The sequence below is a fragment of the Anoplopoma fimbria genome, chromosome 2 (genome assembly GCF_027596085.1).
Source record: "Anoplopoma fimbria isolate UVic2021 breed Golden Eagle Sablefish chromosome 2, Afim_UVic_2022, whole genome shotgun sequence".
Taxonomy (NCBI): Eukaryota; Metazoa; Chordata; class Actinopteri; order Perciformes; family Anoplopomatidae; genus Anoplopoma; species Anoplopoma fimbria.
Window position 1 is genome coordinate 7211569 of NC_072450.1, and position 17921 is coordinate 7229489.

The 17921-nt window shown below is 38.6% G+C and overlaps 1 protein-coding gene across 2 annotated transcripts in view; it reads right to left on the minus strand.

Annotated features, from left to right (window-relative positions):
• Window positions 1-17111, minus strand: part of csnk1g1 (casein kinase 1, gamma 1) — a 28577-nt gene extending 11466 nt beyond the window's left edge. For both annotated transcript variants that reach the window (XM_054608493.1, XM_054608501.1), the window contains exons 1-5: window positions 16971-17111; window positions 10228-10660; window positions 9701-9741; window positions 8510-8579; window positions 24-175 (exon numbers count right to left, since the gene is read on the minus strand). In XM_054608493.1, coding sequence (XP_054464468.1) covers window positions 24-175; window positions 8510-8579; window positions 9701-9741; window positions 10228-10414 — 450 coding nt within the window. In that variant the 5' untranslated portion in view covers window positions 10415-10660; window positions 16971-17111. The remainder of the gene's footprint in view (window positions 1-23; window positions 176-8509; window positions 8580-9700; window positions 9742-10227; window positions 10661-16970) is intronic.
• Window positions 17112-17921: the final 810 nt, after the last annotated feature.

Consider the following 17921-nt stretch of genomic DNA (forward strand, 5'->3'; position numbering starts at 1 on the left):
GTCATAGAATGTTTTGAACTCACCAGCTGAATAGCTATCATTAAGACAGTCTTCAGTGAAAAGGTCCTGTCACAAAGGTCAAATAGGTCCTCTAGACTGGGGCCCAGCAGCTCCAGAACCATGGCATTGTATTTCCCACAGGGCCCAAAGTAAAACACCTGGGGCACGCCTTCAGCTGAAACACAAACAGAAAGAAATTAAGACTTTAAAGAGACATGCATCCATAGCTCTACTGGTCCTCACATTTGTTTTAGTAATCCCAAGTATTTATTGTTTAACTGTGCATTTATAAGTACATCTAAGATATTCAAGATCATTTTCAATAGCTTAGGTTGTAAAAAGCAAACTGTTCAGAAAAAATAAATATCAGTTAGAAGATAATTAAAAGAAGAGTATACCCTTCAGGGTTCTTTTAACTGTATATACTAGTGGGAATTCAGAGAGTTAGGGTGGCAATAGTGTTTATTATTCTTGTCTCCCTTGACTAATGATATTTCTGCGTTGGGTCCAAGGTGAACCATAAGAGGCCTCAAACTGCTCTGATGGGAGGAGGGGCACCTCAAGGTTACGGACGACAGTGAGCAGAGAAGGCTGCTAAGGTAAACATTAACCCTGAAGTGAAACACAACGCAGCGCCTGCAAATACAACTGTGTCACTGCTCTACTGCGGGCTGAAATCTATTCTTTTCACTGGCTCATATCACATCGTCCCACCTGAATCATATCCCCTCTGCTCGACTCACTCTAATTGCTCCCAAATCCCTCCCATCTGTCACCCTGTCTCTTATTTTACGTCTTGTCACAGTGCAGTTTATTGTTGTGTGGTCAGTCAGATGCAGCAGTAACAATGGTAGGGCTGGTGCTCTGACCCTCACACTCCTTCGTATGGGTTGTTTTTAATGCTGGCATTCTGGGAATTATTTTCATCCGTCCATGTGACAAGGCTCCCATAATGTTTTGTGCTCCGACTGTTGCATGTTTGGAGTTTTTAGGGTAAAACTTTTGGTACAACGCTGCACTCCTCACTGTCACTTTTATAACCGAATCGGGCCAATCACAGTGAAGGAGGGGCGGGACAAATACCACAAAGAAAAACCTTAACATCCTACATGTACAACTGCTCAAAAACAAACATAATGGAGGAGATAGTGATACAAATTTTTACTTTAGAGGATATTTTGTATCATTGCAACCAGCCGCATCCAAAGCTTCTCAGCTGAAGGAAGCGCTTCGCCTCATTGCCCTTCTGTGACACGCATTCATTTAACAATAAACAAGTTCATTTGTTTTAAAATTGTGTCGCCTTTGTCATTATACATATAAAAAAAATTACGCACTATAATCAGGATAAATAAAAAAAATGGATTTGCAAAAACAAAACAAATATCTCATATTGGGGTTTTTTTAGCCAATCATTTTCACTGCGGGGTAAATTTCTTCATTGTGACGGCCTTAGCTCTTTTGACTGTTAAACCTTTAGAAAAGTATGTGAGCTTTAAGCCTAAAATTGTAGTGTAAAGCAATGACATGGTGTAGACTGTTTAAACATTTCCTTTGCTACTGCAGGTAACTGTAATAAGCACACAAAGGGGATTTCTAAATTCATAACAAAAGCCTCAACGTGCTGCACACACACATTATGAAATTCTGATTTATCTGAACTATTGTTTTGCAGGATTTCAAGTTGTATGCACATACAACTCCTTGTGATTGTAATCACCTGTGATTGGAGATATCTGAATTCTTTGTTGTCTTCTTGACCAAATCCTGAACTTAACTTTCAAAGAACAGGAAATCAGGTCAAACTGTTAATTGCCTTCAGTGGATGAATGATTCAAAGTTCGCCCCTGCTTGCTGCTAGCCAGTCCCATTAAAAAAAGTTCCCCTCAAGAAACTTCAAAGAAATGCTGGCGCTTCAATCATACGGACCTTGCTTTATCAGACCGCTTAAGCTGTGCTCAGTCCTCGGAAATATTATAATTGCATGATCGTTAAAAGAAGTAGGGACGTCCTGATTGCTTTTCATTTCCCTGATCCTAAAGCCACTACTTTATCTGGAGTTTCCCGAATGACTCTTTGGGAGATTAGAGGGAGCAAAGTTATAGTTTTGCAACCCCACTTTTGTCTTTCTAAAAAGAATATGCATCATTATACAGTCCTCACAATAAGGTGTATATATTTAGGCAGCCTATATCAATGATAACATTTTTGATGTCTAACCGGATGTTTGCCATAGCATGCTTTGTCTTTCAATTACTTAACATCAAGCAATTTAGCTCAACTGTGATCATGGACTAAAAATTGAATGTTGGAAAAGATAGGCTATGCTATGTTGAATAAACCTGGTTAGCCTACTGACACCAGCTTCACTTTAAATGAGCTCACAGTAGCTTAAAAGCATCGACTAAAAACTAACGTTAGACATCTTTGCTAGCAAGCACATCTGACATTTGCTCGCTGATCTCTTATTATTTCTGATGTTGTCAAGGTTTGGGGGTTTTTCCGGGCGGAGGACCCCAGACTATAACGCATCTTTCCACGTTTGCTCCCCCATATTAAAACATTACAAGGTGCCAATAATCACAACATTCACATGTTATCACTTTATAAAGTTGATATGAAAATGTTAAACAGTTGCTTGACCAGTGCTTTACACATCCCGCAACACAGAGCAGCATTAATATGCATAGTGCAATATTTACACTCTTTCTAGGGTGTCAGGGTGAATGAAAACAGTTTAGTTGCCGTCTGTAAAACTGAAACAATAAGAACAACTGAAGAACTGAACTTTGAGAGAATATTCTGGGTCACTATGTGGAACATTTTTCACATTACATGTAATCATTTGATCCGTTGTTAACATAAAAATATTGCCCAGAACCGTTTATAGACTAAATGTGTAATTCCTCTTAGTACCTCTCTCATCTTAACTGTACCTTAGTCTAATAGTTGTATGCTCACTTCATTCATGTTTCCTTCATGATGAAGAAGCCAGCTCTAAAAATGAGTTGGCATAATCAAGTTTAGTGAAGTGACCAAATTGAACATCCCAAACTTATTTTTTTTGCTCAAGTAATTAAAGCAGAGACCAATAATCAGAAAGCTAAATATTAATCCCGAAACACATTTTTTCTGAATGATTCTTCTGAAGACATTTGACTCAAACTCGGTATAAAGAAATGCACTGCAGCTTGGAAGGCGGCGTGAATGCTGTCAGCCAACATATGGGCATGTAGGAGTCACGCTGAGCTCCATCTTGTGTTTCTGGACACCATTATGCAGTTCTGTGGGTTGCTAATTGTACCACAGGAATGAGTGCCTTGAAACCCCGGGTGCCTGTGGGAGGCCTAAAAATGTGTCGGATTGGAGATGTGCTGTAAATAAGTGGATAAACGGTTGTTCAATTGAAAACAAGGCTAGTCGAGCTTTTCACTAGCAAAGGGAAACCGGGGATCACTGCAGTCATTATCTGGAGCAGAACGGTCTCTCATAACAGGTTGAGTCTGTGTGTCCTGCACTGTAAAGTGTTCTCTAATTGTACAGGAAGACGCAAACATCGATGGAAGCTACCACTTTTGCAGGCACCACTTTTGACTTCTCTATTCCAATCTTCTTAAACATAATGAGAGCTTTTCATGGGTGTAGTTCTTACGTGGTCTTCAAGACATTTCTACGTTGCTGCAAGCAAGTGACCGCCATGTGGCCTGGACTAACAGAGACCGCAGTAGCAACAATACATCTACTCCGACTACACTATGCATTGGTTTTTTAAATCTAATTTAGTTCATGCTGGGGATTATGTCTGCTCAAACCCTTACAGACGGGAAGCTCCATTCTCCACGGACATAATAGTGTAATTTAATAGACTTCATATCCTTCATATAGAATTTGCATTAAGTGGTAAAATACGCTTATTGGATCAAGATATTTCATATACACTCATGTCATAGCTCAGAGGAACAAGTCTGTGATCCAAAAAGAATAAAACGTTGTGTAAAAATTACAACTACTACGATTTTATGCAGACTTTCACAAATGTATCTTCAGGTCTGTCAGCTATTGAATAAACAGCTTGTCTTGCGTAAAAGGACAAAATAGTACATTTTCATTTGCAATACAGTAATCTAACAGAGGGGCTGGCTGCAGTCCTTTACAACAAAAAGGAGAACAGGAGGAATGTGACTGATGTGTGATGAATGAATACGACTGAAAAGGCACTCGCCCAAATCTCTCTGCACACTTTCTATGTGCAATTCCTCAACCATCTTTCAAAGACCAGTTCTTTCTCTGGACTCTGTGATGAGGCCAGTCCTGAGCGTGGATGTTTTATTGTGACCATCTGGTAGTAGTTGTCCTGCTATAAATAAATTATAGGTCACTGTGTCAAAGAGGGTTGTACATGCTTACTCAAAATCTATTTTTACCAGTCAGTTGATTTGTTTTTTTACCAAAAATTGAAGACCCATTTTGTCTTGTAACTGTGTTTGACCAAATGCTACCTCACAACGTCTATGCTTAACAAAATGGTAATGTTACAAAGATGGAAAACGGTGATTCCTTTGTGTGTGTCGGCAACATCATGTGTTTTTTTTGTGAAATAATGGAAGAAACATCAGAGAAATGATGTTGGGATTACTGTGTGGAGTCTGCATGTTCTCCTCGTGCCTGTGTGGGTTTCCTCCCACAGTCCAAAGAAATGCAGGTTAGGTGAATTCGTGACTCTGAATTATACTGTAGGTGTGAGTGAGAATGTGTTTTTCTTACTATATATATATATATATACTTATATATACACACACACACGCATCTGTGTCAGTCCAGTGACAGACCAGTCGCCTGTCCAGCATTCACCCACTGTGTGATGAAAGAAGTGTGCTCTACAGAAAATGTAATGCCTGTTGATGAACACACACGGCTTCTGTCGAACATCAAGTTTTGTGCACTGTGCAGATCCACTTTGGACACACGATTCCTGATCATTTGTAATTAGACTGCAACTCTTCTGTGGTGAACACTCTTTCGTTGGAGGCAGCAAGACAGCTACAGGGAAATTGTGTTTTGTCTTTGATTTTCAAATGTTTAATAGGATTTCTAAAAGTTAAAAAAGGTGCTAAATTCGTAAATGCAGATAATTAAAAAAAGCATTCCTGTAATGTAAAGATAAACGAGAAAAAAAGCACCAAAGTGTGTGGAGTGTAAATATAAGCCTGCATACATAACATCTGGTGAAGGGAGAGGGTAAGCATAATATTAATTTGGTTAATAAAGTAGCATAACACATTTACAAACTGGTTTATTTTTTCTCTTTTTTTTTGCCAATTATGTTCTTTTTCTTATTTCTTTGGAGAGGTGGTGCTCCAAAAAAATTTTTTTACAATCAGAAGTGGACTTTAAGCTACAAAAGGTTGAGAACCTCGGTTCTAAAACACTGCTCTCTAGTTTCTCAACTTGCCTTGTTTAAAAAAGAAAAAACCAGTGCTGTGAGATAATTTCTAGTCTTGACAATGATCCATGTGTTCGCATTAGTGAGAACAAACATCCAGGGGTAAGACCTCCGGCCTTTCCTTTACATGTTTGTAAAATCTAGCTAGCTGTCTCGCTGTGGGAAATGTTTACTCCTTGGGATTACAACGGTCACAGAGCTGGTGTAGTGTTTCATGATGAGGTCTGTCTGCCGATGCCTTTAAGAGCTCAATAGCGTCCTTGAACAAACCCTCTTGATCTTCAAAACCATCCTGTCCTCGGCGCACTAATGCCTCATAGTCTGCCGTCTCGTAAAACCAAAGCCGTGATCAAATGTTAATTAACCGCACTGATAAATATTCTCACATGATCTATGCAAGGAGATGCTTCAATCCTAAATCTAATCAACCTCATTAATATCCAGTGACAGTTGGGTACGCACCAGATACGACACCTGATTGAGCATCTGAGCCAAGCCACATTAATTCATAAAGACCCCGTCGCACAGACACTGACAAACTCATTGGCTGAGAGGAATGTGGCACAGCCAAGAAGAAATGAGGTCACGTTATCCCATCTGGAGGAGAGGACGGAGGCAGGTTAGCACTAGGAGAGGCAGACCCGCTCTCTAAATATTTAATGAGTTTCCGCACAGTTGGCCTTTTCCAGCCCCTTGCCTTTGCAAAAACAATAGCCATTAAATTCACAGTCTGGTTATCATATATGCATGTAGATCTCCAAAAAAAGCACATCAAGGAGTCGGATCATACATCACAGAAACGTGGCTTTTATCTTTCATGCCAAACTGTGAATAAGACCACCTCTTATTTAACCAGTTTAAAAGGAAACCATAAGACATTAATTGACCAACATGATCAAAATCATCTCAATCAGTAGCTCCAGTTGAAGTGTATTTATGTGACAACGTATACGTTATTATTGCAACCCTTTTACCAGAAGAGCAATGAACAACTATTAAAAAAAGACTTTTCTATTGTTCCATTGTTTCTAGCGTCCCCACCCATTTCCTCTTGTACCAAGACAAAAAAAAAGAAAAGTTTGCCCTTAATTTATTTCTCTTTTGTAATCATCTCATCCTCACAAGATCACAAGAAGTGGTTGCTATAACAGGGATGCGTCAGCAGACCTTGACTAATCTCTTATGACAAACTGATACATTCTCAGGGGAGCAGAGTAAAAAGGAAAAGTGTTTGAGGAGCGACTCTTATTGTATTGTCTCTCATTCTGGACACAGAATAATAAAGTGTAGAGGGCAAGGTTCAGGAAAAAAAGAATAACAGGATCTGGAAAAAAGACTAACAGAGTTATGTCAGTGTTTGTACGGTTAGTGTTGACATCACTATTCAACACCATGAACCAGACAGTGTAGGGGAGAGACTGCACGATTGGCTATAATGTGTGCAAAAAGATCAAATAAAAACGAGATTTACTGCCTTAAGGCTCTTTGCCTCAGCCGATCCGTCATAATGTCATCACTCATCAGTTTCTTCTAGACATTTAAGTGAAATTCTCATAATTAGCATATCGATTCTTAAATTATGGCAAAAAAAAAAAAAAACTGATGTAAGGTCACAATGACCTTTTGACCACCAAACTCTAAATCAGTTCATCTTTTCAATCCCAGTGGATGTTTGTGCCAAATTTGGAGAATGTCCCTCAAGGAATTCCTGAGATATCTCTTTCACTAGAACGGGGTGGATGTGAGGTCACGGTGATCTTGACCAGCGACGTTAAAGATGCAAGAAAAAAATCGACTGATTGCAGACATCAGCACTAATAAAGAAGTGCTAGATTAGACACACTAGTATTGCACCAAAAATAAAATTATCAGGAGTGATATTGACTGAAATGATCGATTATCTGCAAAATTGTATAGGCTGTATATTAAATGCAAAGAATAATTAAAGACCATCAGGTGATGTTCATTGGTGCTAACCTTTGACCACATCATCTAGCCTCATGCAGTGACAGTAGATTTGGTCCAGGGTTCCCGAACATTTTAAGAAGACAAATTGGTTGCAGTAAATAGGAATAGGGACTTTAGTTTCTAGCTTACTTCCTGAGATTAGTTCCTCTGGTTTCACAGTTCCTGTATTGTTTTGGTCAAAAAACCAAGCTGATGAACATAGTGGAGCATTCAGTGCAAGATACATTTCTTAAGAGTTGGTGAAGATAAAAAAAACAGAGCTAAACGGAGAGTGAATATTGAACGCCACATTCACCAGGTGTCCAGAAACACGACTTCAAATGAATGATAATGTTGTTCCGTAACTGCTGGATGTGTAAATAAACAAATGTTTGCTCACAAGTTTGCCATTTCAACTTAATAGTATATTATAGTTAATTAGTAGTGTGATCACAGCTTCTTTCCACTGCCAGCAGGTGTCCAAAAAAAGATTGCAGGTATAAAATAAATGAAATGCCTATGTTTGAAAAGACACTTGGCAGCCACAGGTGTTCACTATGTTCATATATACATGTTCCAATAGACCCAGACTAGACCCACACTGGGTCACTGTGACACATTGAATAGTTATCGTTAGCTCAATCAGACCTGGACACGCATGCATATTGCAGACAGGACACCAATGCAACACTGAACAGATGATATATCTTCCTGCATATTCTGCTTTGAATAATAACTAGGAGGTTTTTTACGTGGATCAGAAAAAAAACAAATCAGCTGCTGCATCTGTTTTGCGGTTGTATAAGAAGCATTATGTCAACACCTTTCATATTGAAGCGTTACAACCAAGGTCACCACGCTCTCTATGCACGTAGTCATACTCGCACTCATGTCCACAGATTCCTGGAAATTAAAAAGAGTTGCTGAGCCAGCTTAAGATCAATACGTAACCCGAGTGGAGTAATCACTTGTTGTGGAAATGATGCAATCTGCCGGGCTAATCTTCCAAAACAGTGAAATCATTGTCATGCAGTCACAAAAAAAAAAAAAAAAAAAAAAAAAAAACACAAAAACAAACACAGAGAGGATGAGGAGAAGCGAACAGATCTGTGACCTTACCTGTGGTTCCCAGTGTTTTGTAGAACCGGTACTCTAAATGCAACTGTGGTGCCCTCGACTTCACTGGTTCCTGTACAGTGGACACATTAAAACCAGCACTCAGTTAATGACAAGAACCTCAAAGATGGAGTAAAACAGTGAAGAGAATGAAAACAACCACAACTGAATTGTACTGCTGTGTGACATCGGTATAGCAAAATTGAAAAAAAGGTTCATTTTGATGACTTATCTTGCACTTAAGACATAAGGAACCAGGAAAACCCTCTCGTCTACCAAACTATCACGATCGGCCAAAACATAGTCAGAGATGTGGATTTGGGAGTCAGTTCTGCACAAACATCACCAGCAGCCATTTCTTCTACCAAAACCTCAAACATGTAAATGACATCCTGTCACCTGGGATTAAAAAACGTGTCCGTCCTCCTTCATAAACTCTGTTAGAGGAGATGGCGGACCCCTCCATTATCTGAGTCATCCTAAAACGTTACCATCAGTCCACATTTTGCAGGTTTCATCCAAGCTACTTCTGAGCTCAAACACAAGTCTTTCCCTATAATCATGGGAAAATCATTTCTTGATAAACTGAGTATGAAAAGATACAGCATGCTCAAATATGCACCCAAAGTCTGAAATTTCTCCCCAGGTCACTGAAGTTTTGAAACTCAACACATATTTATTGAAACATTTCTCAATTGTATCAAATCACTACATCAGTGTCCAAACACCGTACAGTATTATGAACAGCTGAGAACTATTTGGTTTAGCAAACTTAATACTTTCGTATTGTTATATTGTATTTACAACTCTCTAGTGAAACAATAATAAAAGCATGAGTCAGGGGTCATGATTTCCAGTCCAGCAGCCACTGGAAAGACAAACCTCGCCAACCACCACCCTGTGACACCCGAGCACATCCTGAGAGTCAGATTTCTGGAAATCCACTGCAAGTAGCAATGAGGAACATGCAATTTGTGTCTACTTGAAGCGTAATAACAGCTTCCCTGTCTGAACACAGCACTGACATGATATAATTTCAGTATCAATTTAGATGCATCACAAAAATAAAGAACAAAAAGTGCTTCACTATATATATATATCTCTTTGTAACTGTATTCAATTCATCTTTTTGAAAGAGGTTCTCGTATCAGCAGAGGAAAGGAAATCAAGCAGAGAGACAAAGTGTTCACTTACCAGTTTAATAGCTACATACTCGTTGGTGTAGAGATTTTTACCTGAAATAAGACAAAGATGGCTTTTAAAAAATGAAGTACAGCACTTATACTAAGTTGACAGGTACACCTAACCGAAGATAATGCGTTCTAATACTACAGCCCTAAAAATGGTTTTGTCATGGAAGTTATAATGTTCAGTTTTTATCTAACTGTTGTTAAGAGGTTGGACCCTTAAAAAGATGGACCTTCCATTGACAGCCGTAGGAAGTTGTTGTTTGAATGATCCGGTTTAAAATGATCAAACATAAAAACAAAACTATAAGCACCTTTGCAGTCATGTAAATGGGGGTGGACAACATAATATATTAAATTAAAACTGAACAATGTATTACTATCATATTAAGTCACATTAGTTTATGTTACTTGTACCTTATAATGACTGTGTGTAACTACAATGTTTAAGAACAGACATAAAGCCTTTCATATTCGCTCAGTTATTCTGTTTATGTATTGAAACATTTAACACAAGATTTAAACTCAACTCACCGAGCTTCAATTCACCAAAGTTTCCACATCCGATCTTCTTGCCAACACGAAAGTTTGGCCCCACCATGAGAACCCCAGAGGAGCTGGAGGAGCCAGATGGTCGTGACGAGTGTCCGCTGCGGCTTCCCTGGGAAACTTTAGTGCTCCTGGCCGGCCGCTCCCCGTATTTATCTCTCGGTTGATCCATGGTGTGAGCAGCACAGGTCAGCGGGAGCCTGGAGGGATGTACAAAAAGGCCTCCTGGGCCGGGCCCACCACAGCCACAGCCCTGGTCACTGGCAGTGCCTGGATGGCACGGTCACTCTCATGAGACTAAACCTGGCAGAGCTAACCGGAACAGCCTCCCCCGTCCTCACCCTGCCGCCTCTAACAGATGTTGGACAGGCTGATGACTGGCCTTAACATTTGTCACAGGAAGGAGAAGGTGGAAGACCTGGAACAAACACAAAGAGAAAATACATTAACTTCCCACTGAGAGAGTCAAATGGAACATGGTGGTGTGGCTCTAAGGATATCTCTCATGTTTATCTGATAAATCCCAGCAAATTGGGTTTGAATTGGGTTTAAAAACACAACTACAAAATGTAGGCTGAGCTTTTCCAGTGAGCTTCTTCTTTAACAATAAGGTTGGTGTACCAATATCTTGTAGGCTATTATAAGCATAAAAACACTATCCACAAAATGATTAGACTCAAAATAATACACTGGCAAATTGAAAACACTGTCAATTTACATTTTTAGACATTTTAGAAACTTTAATAAAAAAAAAAAAAAGCATGCCTCCTTGCCTCAAGAAGTGAAGAAACGCAACACAATAAAAGCAAAATACACCAGAAATTGGATTTAAAAAATATTCAATAATGATCCAGTGCCTTGGTTGAGGTTAATGGCAGGAGCGAGGTGTATATATATTTGGTCATTTAATTGTCACTACTTTTAATATGATGTGAATAGAGGTGCAGTAAAATCTGAAAAAAAAAGCTGCACATCTCAGCAGAATTCAGATGGGAGGCACAAAATGCAAAATGTTTCCAGTGTCAAAATTAATAAATCAGGACCATGTTTGCAGTTACCAGTAACTTTAGTGTTCCAAAAAGATTTTAACACTTCAAATCACGTTTTACGAAATTTAACATCACCAGTTCAACTCACATTTGAAGGTCATGACTCGTATAAACGCTCACTGTTCACGAGGAGACGGAGCTAAATGAGGACAAGACTGGCTTACTGTAAAAGTGCTGCTGAGCCAAAGAGATAGTCATCAAGTCCCAGTGGTCACAGAAAACACCAGTAAATAGTTGGAGCATCAACACAAAACCCTGAAGTCATAGTTTGTGATCATGAAGGCATCTGGTACTCTCCACCACCCACAGCTAAAGCCTGGCAGACAGTGTCAGCGGGGAATATTATGTAAACAATTATATAAAGCTACGTCTGCTAGCAGAGGCACCGTAGCTTAACTTGATGGACACAGATCGGATTTCATCAGGTACTCAGAATTATAATTTTGGGTTCAACATAACTCCTTCTACCACGGGCAAGAATTATGCAGATATCAAACTATGCGACGATAAAATATAAAGGCAGTTTGGTGAATGACATGATAACACTAAGAAAAAAAAGACATATGATGTTTATCAACTCCAGGCCTCTTTGGGGACTTCCTGTTCTGTTAATCATTTTCAGCAAGTTAACATCTTAAAGCAAACTGCAGGAAAAAGTTGCCAGTAAATCAGGCAGATATCTAGTTAAATTACTTATATACCCCCCCCAAAAAGTACTGCTTCCCATTAAAAACAGTTTTTGTCTGCTTTCAATATAAAAAAAACACAACAGCCACTAATGTTTTCATGACAATGCTGTGATTCCCGAGCATGGAAAGGCTGCTGCTGAGAAGTATTTGTGTGTGGGCTTCCGGATGACTCATGCTCAGTATTGCCTGCACAGATCTCACCATCAAAGACAGCTAGTTTGCTCTCAAGGGCAACTGCGCACTGTTGCTATTACATAAAAGCATGAACGGAACAACATGGCTATAAAAACAGGTTTGCGGCATCTACAAATGGCGAAGCTGTAACAGTTTCCATTGTGCAGATAATAATTTGTAGACCACTCCGGTTCCAGGGTGCAGCAGCGTTTAGATTAGCTCGGCGAGGTGTTTCTGCTGATTGAAGACCGTCTGCAGGATAATAAACACGCGCTCACCTCCCAGGCTGAGACACCACGTCACAGTAAACTACAGAATTAAACCTGGCCTTGTAATACTGCTAAACACAGCTTTGTTTATTACAAGTTACTACTAAAATAATAAGATGCAATAAGACTGTATGTTTAACTTTATTTCAGAGTGGGTTTTAGTTTTTAGGGAGAGATGCTTGGTTGATTCTGACTGGTCAGCAGACACTGAGGTGTCACATTGTCACTTGTTATTGTGTAAATCTAGGCAAATCAAATGTTTCATAACTGTACTGATTTCCACAATAATGACTCTAAAATCTATGGTATATTCAGATCTTATTTTCGATGATAATGCAACACACAAGACTGACACAAGGCCAGTTTTAAGTCCTTCACGTTTTTATCCACTTCATTTGGAGCAATATATATCTAAACTTTACTTTAAAAGGTGTCTTTAAAAAGGTAGAATTCTGAGTATAAGAACATTACATTATAAAAAATTTCACTCAACTGAGTGTAGTTTCTTTGGCTGTTTCATGCATTTGTAGATTGTATGACTAGTAAGATAACCACAGCCACGTTGCAATTTCAACATGTCCAGACATGCCTTAAAGGAGGATTAGGACGGGGAAATAAACATTAAAGAGGGACAAGAACTTAACTCATACTGGCCTATATATATAGCAGTAAACTACACTTAATGAAGGCAGCAAAACATCCACAACCTTTAATTACAAAAGGCGTATCACACTATATGCTGTAATGAGCCCCTTGGTTTTATTTATCTCCCTATGCATCATTTCCTCTGGCTATTGACACACACATTTCATGTGCTATGCGTTTATTATGAAATATATGTAAGGTTATTGAAAAAAGCTGAGCTAAAGCAAGTCATAAAGAAGGTCATAACAAAATCGTCTTTTATTTAGCAGGCAGGGCGGTGGACAAAGTCACATCTACAGCTGTAAAATGTAAAGCAATCCACTATTATAGCCCCGCAATATTTAATGCATTTTGTAAATATAACATTTTGGATGAAACTGTGCAACTCTACATTATTATTAAAAAGGACATTAAGTGGCAGTGTTGTTGTGGTGGATTGCATTCTTTTAGAGGATGCCCACGTAGATTTGTTCACTTTGTGAGTATAGTGGACCTATAAGATAAATGTTAATTCACATAAATCAACCGCCTAATTAATAAAGAAGAACAGGCTATCCATCGGACGGGTAAAGCGTTCTGTGGTCTTTGCAAATTTGGATTTGATGCAACGTGGGGAATCCCCCGCCCTTAATCCCTGAGGAGGCGCCATGTCTCCTGATAAAAGAGGATGTGTTTGAGGAAACACACCTTTCGGCCTCCTATAAAAGTTATTTTGCTTCTCAGCAGGTGAAGACATGAAAGGATTTCATCAATACAGATCCCATTACAGATTTAGCTTCTTAACCCTTTTCTTTCCAATTTGTTGAGCAATTCTTTTTTGACAGCATGCATTGTTAACAAATACTTAATTATATGTTGGTTTTGCCAGACTTGCTTGAAATCTGTTCTGCAAATGTGGCATTTTACATTCACTCAGTTTGGTAAAAAATCTGTGCATATATCAAAAAAAACAAAAACTTTCCTTATATGGTTAAGATACCACTTTAAAAAACCCTTGTGTAAGCAATGTGCATGCCCTAATAAAAGGAAATGATATTGTCAGAGCTGCATGACTACCAGGAATCAAAACGATTCAGAAACAGTCTTAAATGAGAATTGATTCTTGATTCACATCCCTCTCTTTCTCCAGGTTAGATAACCAGCTAAATTTGGGCTGTTGGAGAAATGCTGAGGTCTTTGCTGAAGTTTTTTGAATGTCATAGTCGAGTTTCAAAGTGGAAACTTCAGCTGGGACGTACAGGACTTGATTAAGCTGTAAAAGTGGCTGCCTGTTTGATGATGGTAAAGATTTATGATGGTACCGCCTGATGTTTGATAAAGTGCTCATTTGCATTAAGGCATTTAATTATCCAGCTTGGCCTTCTTGGGTGCTCAAGTAATTGTAACATCATTAAGTGCATTGATTAATGAACCTATTTAACTTTAAATGTAAGACATGGTTTACACTCCTTCACTTCACTCATTTTGCACTCATAATTGAAGTGATGAGCTAACCCCACCGTGCTTAAGTGGCCACAAACAACAACTAAAATCCATACAATAATACAACCGCATATATTTAACAATAAACACACTGTTCAAGTAAAGCTGCTTTTCTCCAACATGAGGATATCCCACTGCTTTACGCCCATAAATAAAACTCATTCTGCATGAACAGGAAATGTGTCATATTACTGACGTTGCGCACTAAATTGAGCAGTCGTGACTACGATCAATAAATTCTGCTGATCTCACGGCCGTGTCACATCACCAACATTCTTTCAGCTGAAAACATGCATCAGCTTATTTTACGTTGTAGTCTCACTGGAAATAATGAGGCGGGGATTTCGGTGTTTATGGAAATATATAAAAGAAGGTATCACGACAGTCTTGTTTTCACAGAGCTGTAACTCACAATATCCCTGTGTGATGTGGAGAACGCATCAAAACAGACACATAAACTGTTTACTGTCTAATCACTGGCACAGAGCCAAACAGAAGGCCTGACTGGAGAAAAGAGGCAAAAGGGTTTTTTTCTCCAATGATGCCGGTTATCAAAAACTAAACATTTCACGAGTTCAAGAAAGTTGATGTAATTGGTTAATTGCTGGTTTTCAAATCCAGCACTATTCACTGGTAGATTTCTTTCAGTAACGCTCTAATGTTGCTTTTAAAAATGTATTTAAAACCTTGATTACAGTCCATAAATATGCCTGTCAAAATATCTGGAGAATACTGAAAGGCTTCTAGCTGATTAGCATCTATTAAAAGTGACTTATCTGTTGACATCTTTTCATTTTTACTGAAACATAAAGACTCTGAGTGGAGTGATTAACCTTCAGTGGAAAAGATCAGCCTGAGAGGGGGGTCTGCCAATAGTGCAGACTCCTACTGTGGCAGTGCCAGCTAACAGCTGCCTCTCTCTCCCCTTAAAGTGGTTGAACTGGTGGGAATTCAGATTATCCACAGTATTCTCTCTCTATGGATACATAGAGAACAATAAATATGTATGCATACATGGCTGCTGTGTGCACCCACATCCAAGACGATGATCTAATTTTTCCACTTAAGATGTTTATCTTAAAAAATACTACAAATATTGCATGATCAGCAGAAGTATGTCTTTTGTTTTGTAGAGAAACCTCACAGCTCGCTTGGACTCTACTGATGTAGTTTACATTGTGTAGTAATTAACTGCACGTACGGTACCAGTCAAAAGTTTGGACACACCTTCTCATTCAATGGTTTTTCTTTCTTTCTTTTTTCTACCTTGTAGATTAATATTGAAGACATCCAAACTATGAAGGAACACATATGGAATTATGTGGTAAACAAACAAATGCTCAACAAACCAGAATATGTTTTATATTTTACATTCTTCAAAGTAGGTGAATGAGAAGGTGTGTCCAAACGTTTCACTGGTGCTGTACGGTGAAGGACGAACCATTTACAACATTTGTCAAGTCACTAATAACCTGCAAAATCTCCCTCAAATGTTCCAAGTACGCATGAGTGAAACACAAATGCTGTATTTCTTAAAATGTGGATTCCTCCAAGTTGAAGCCAGTGAACAGCAAGCTAGTCTAAGCTTACATTTAGAGACATTTGACTTCATCATGCCTTTTAAATAAACCCCAACACACAGGAAAAAAAAAAGTGTTTTATCGCAGCTTTCCCCTCTCAGTGGGACTCTTTTATAGGACGCCAACAATAATTAATCATGGATCCACACTGCCCTAATCTGGGTAAAAGCCCAGCTGGTAATATTTCACTAAAATGAACTTCAAAGTGTTTTTGCTCTGCTCTCTTTAAAGTGTTATTTAGTGGGAAATGAACCCTCCCTGAGCCAATGACTGAACTGGATGCAGAGGAAACAGAATCCTCTATTGATTCAATAATAACCCTTCTGTGCAGCTCAGAGAGGACATGTGGATTTAGCAAATGTGCACATTTAATTACTCCAAACTATAAAAAAACAACAACAATCACAATAACCTGCAGCAGTCAGCCTGAACACACCTGTGCCCCTGGTCCACAGGAGGCTGATGAGGGGCCTTTGAATGATGGGTCACATCGATTAACTCACCGTTAGCCAAGCTAGCTCCCCAGCTAGCCAACCAACTAGCCACAAAGCTAACAGCACATAGCCACATGTGTCGTCCCAGTAATCCACACGTTTATTTTTTAACACACCATAATATATGTTAAGTGAAGAGACAGTAATTAAAGCACAAACACTCGTGGGTTTGATGCTAACCCCTTAGCTAGTTAGCTAGTTAGCCAGCTAGCTAGTTAGCTAGCTAGTTAGCTAGCTAGTTAGCTCCTGGCGGCTAGCTGACAGCTGGACGGAGCTAGCTTCGTTAGCATCAAACACAAGCTAACCAAACAAGCTAACTATTATCAATCGATCCGCGCACACTCACCTCCGCTGTGATCGGATCCAACACGACCAGGGACCCGGCAGCCCGGAGCTCCGCGGTGGAGGTGTGTTTGTTCCCCCGGTTGTTAGCTTAAAGCTACTTGTTGTGGGCTGGTGCTTCAGGCTAACGGCGGAGTGTCTCCGCTGCTCGTCAAAGGTTCCAATGACCCGGATGTAGAAGCGCGGCCCCGCCCGCTTCACAGGCCACGGACATCCGGGTCATTAGTGATGCGGGTCTGATGAGTGGCTGAACATCACACCTGGGTTGTTATATAACACAGTTTATTTTAAAGTGCAATACTATGAATATAATTATTCTGTCTGTATTTATAAGATTATTATTTTATTTTTAGTTATTGTGGGATTTTTTTTTCTTACTTAATTACTTATTTAACATATATATATATATATATACCTTCTCATTCACATAACATATCATACATAACTATACTTATATATATATCTATATATCATACATAACTATACTTATATATATATATATATATATATATATATAGTTATGTATGATATATAGATATATATATATACAGTACCAGTCAAAAGTTTGGACACACCTTCTCATTCACATAACATATCATACATAACTATATATATATATATATATATATATATATATATATATATATATATATATATATAGGTATAGTTATGTATGATATATAGATATATATATATAAGTATAGATATGTATAGATATATAGATACAGTACCAGTCAAAAGTTTGGACACACCTTCTCATTCACATAACATATCATACATAACTATAGTTATATATATATATATATATAGTATAGTTAAGTATGATATATAGATATATATATAAGTATATATATGTATAGATATATAGATACAGTACCAGTCAAAAGTTTGGACACACCTTCTCATTCTCAACTACTTTGAAGAATCTAAAATATAAAACATATTCTGGTTTGTT